The 1,335-nt window shown below is 53.8% G+C and overlaps 1 protein-coding gene across 1 annotated transcript; it reads right to left on the bottom strand.

The window, feature by feature from the left end:
• Positions 1-5: 5 nt before the first annotated feature.
• LOC111670159 (uncharacterized) lies at positions 6-1,186 on the bottom strand (the record flags this gene model as incomplete). Its single annotated transcript, XM_023426770.2, has 1 exon — positions 6-1,186. A coding segment is annotated over one exon (1,181 nt), but the record flags the coding sequence as incomplete, so codon positions are not given.
• Between the last annotated feature and the right edge of the window lie 149 nt (positions 1,187-1,335).

Genomic DNA, 1,335 nt, shown 5'->3' with positions numbered 1-1,335 from the left:
GCTGCTTTGTCTTCCAATCCGGCCACCATGCTGCGTAAGCTCTCCAGCTGCTCAGGCATCACGCTGCTCCTGCTGCTGCTGCTGCTGCTGCTGCTGCTGCTGCTGCTGCTGGCCTCCAGAACAGCAAGCCTCTTCTCCAGGTCCTCCACCTGCTGATCCAGACCGGAGTCCTTAGAAGCTAGCTGGGTCTGGGCACCATCCAGAGCGGCCATGTTGGACTGGAGCTGCTCCAGGCTGCCTTTCAGTGCCTCCAGCTCCCGCTCCAATCCGGTTTTGGCTTTCTCCACAGCCTGCCCCTGAGCAGCCAGAGTGCTTTCATGGGTGTCATACTTTGCAAACAGTGATTCCACTTTGGAGGTCATTTCTGACATTGATGCAGAGAGTAAGTCTCCACTCTCCTCTGATGCTTTAACTCTAACTTCAAGATCATCTGTCCTTCTCTGGGCCTGAGCCGCTGCTGCATCCACCTGCTTCTCCACACCACGAACAGCGTCAGTGGCCTGCTCCACCTCACTCTCCACTGTCAGTGTTTTCTCCTTCAGAGCCTGAACTCCAGACTCTGCCTCAGTCACCGCCTGCCTCAGACTCCCAACAGCCTCTTGCATCACTGACCTCACTGTCTGCACCTCCTGAGACAGAGAGGCCACCTCCTGGTTGCGAGTCTGGAGCTCTTGCCTCACAGCACCGATCTGCTCGCTGAGTGAATTCGCTGAGGAATCAGCCGCCTGTTTGGCAGTTTTGATTTCAGCCACAGTATCAACAATGGCAGAGAGCTCCTGTTTGATGAGCGCAGGGTCTTCAATGTCACCCAGACGGGCTTTGAGATCAGCCAGCTGGGTCTGCGCCTCACCCTGAGCTTCGGTGAACTCCGCCATGTTGGCTGTGATGGACTGACTCACCTCAGCCAGGCGCTCCTCCACAGTCTTCTCCAGAGAGGAGAAGTCCCTCTCACGAGCCTCCTTTACCTCTTTGATGCCCTCTGAGAGTTCCCTGAGTAGATTGTTCTGGAGGTTCTGAAGAGCCTCCTCCACCCTCCTCGTCTCCACTTCACCCCTCTTCATCCGGCTGATGGCTCCCTCCAGCTCCACCCGTGTGATGCCTAGTGACGACTCCAGCCCGTCCACAACGCTCCTCAGAGACTCCACCTGTGCAACAAGGCAGGAAAACACACAGCATATTAAATTACCTACAATTATTACAGTTTTACAGATGATAACAAAAGGGCAAGTGAACTTCAATTTTGTAGATTGACAAAATATTTTTCTACTCAACAACTCAACTATTTACTCGGCTTTCCTGAGCTTTCAGTGGCATCTTACAGTCTTCATCAGCAAA

Source organism: Seriola lalandi, unplaced genomic scaffold (assembly GCF_002814215.2).
Source record: "Seriola lalandi dorsalis isolate HSWRI2012SDOR001 ecotype SW California unplaced genomic scaffold, Sedor1 jcf7180002005572, whole genome shotgun sequence".
Classification (NCBI taxonomy): domain Eukaryota; kingdom Metazoa; phylum Chordata; class Actinopteri; order Carangiformes; family Carangidae; genus Seriola; species Seriola lalandi.
Note: the sequence above shows the minus strand (reverse complement) of the source record. Positions and strands in the feature narration are given on the sequence as shown.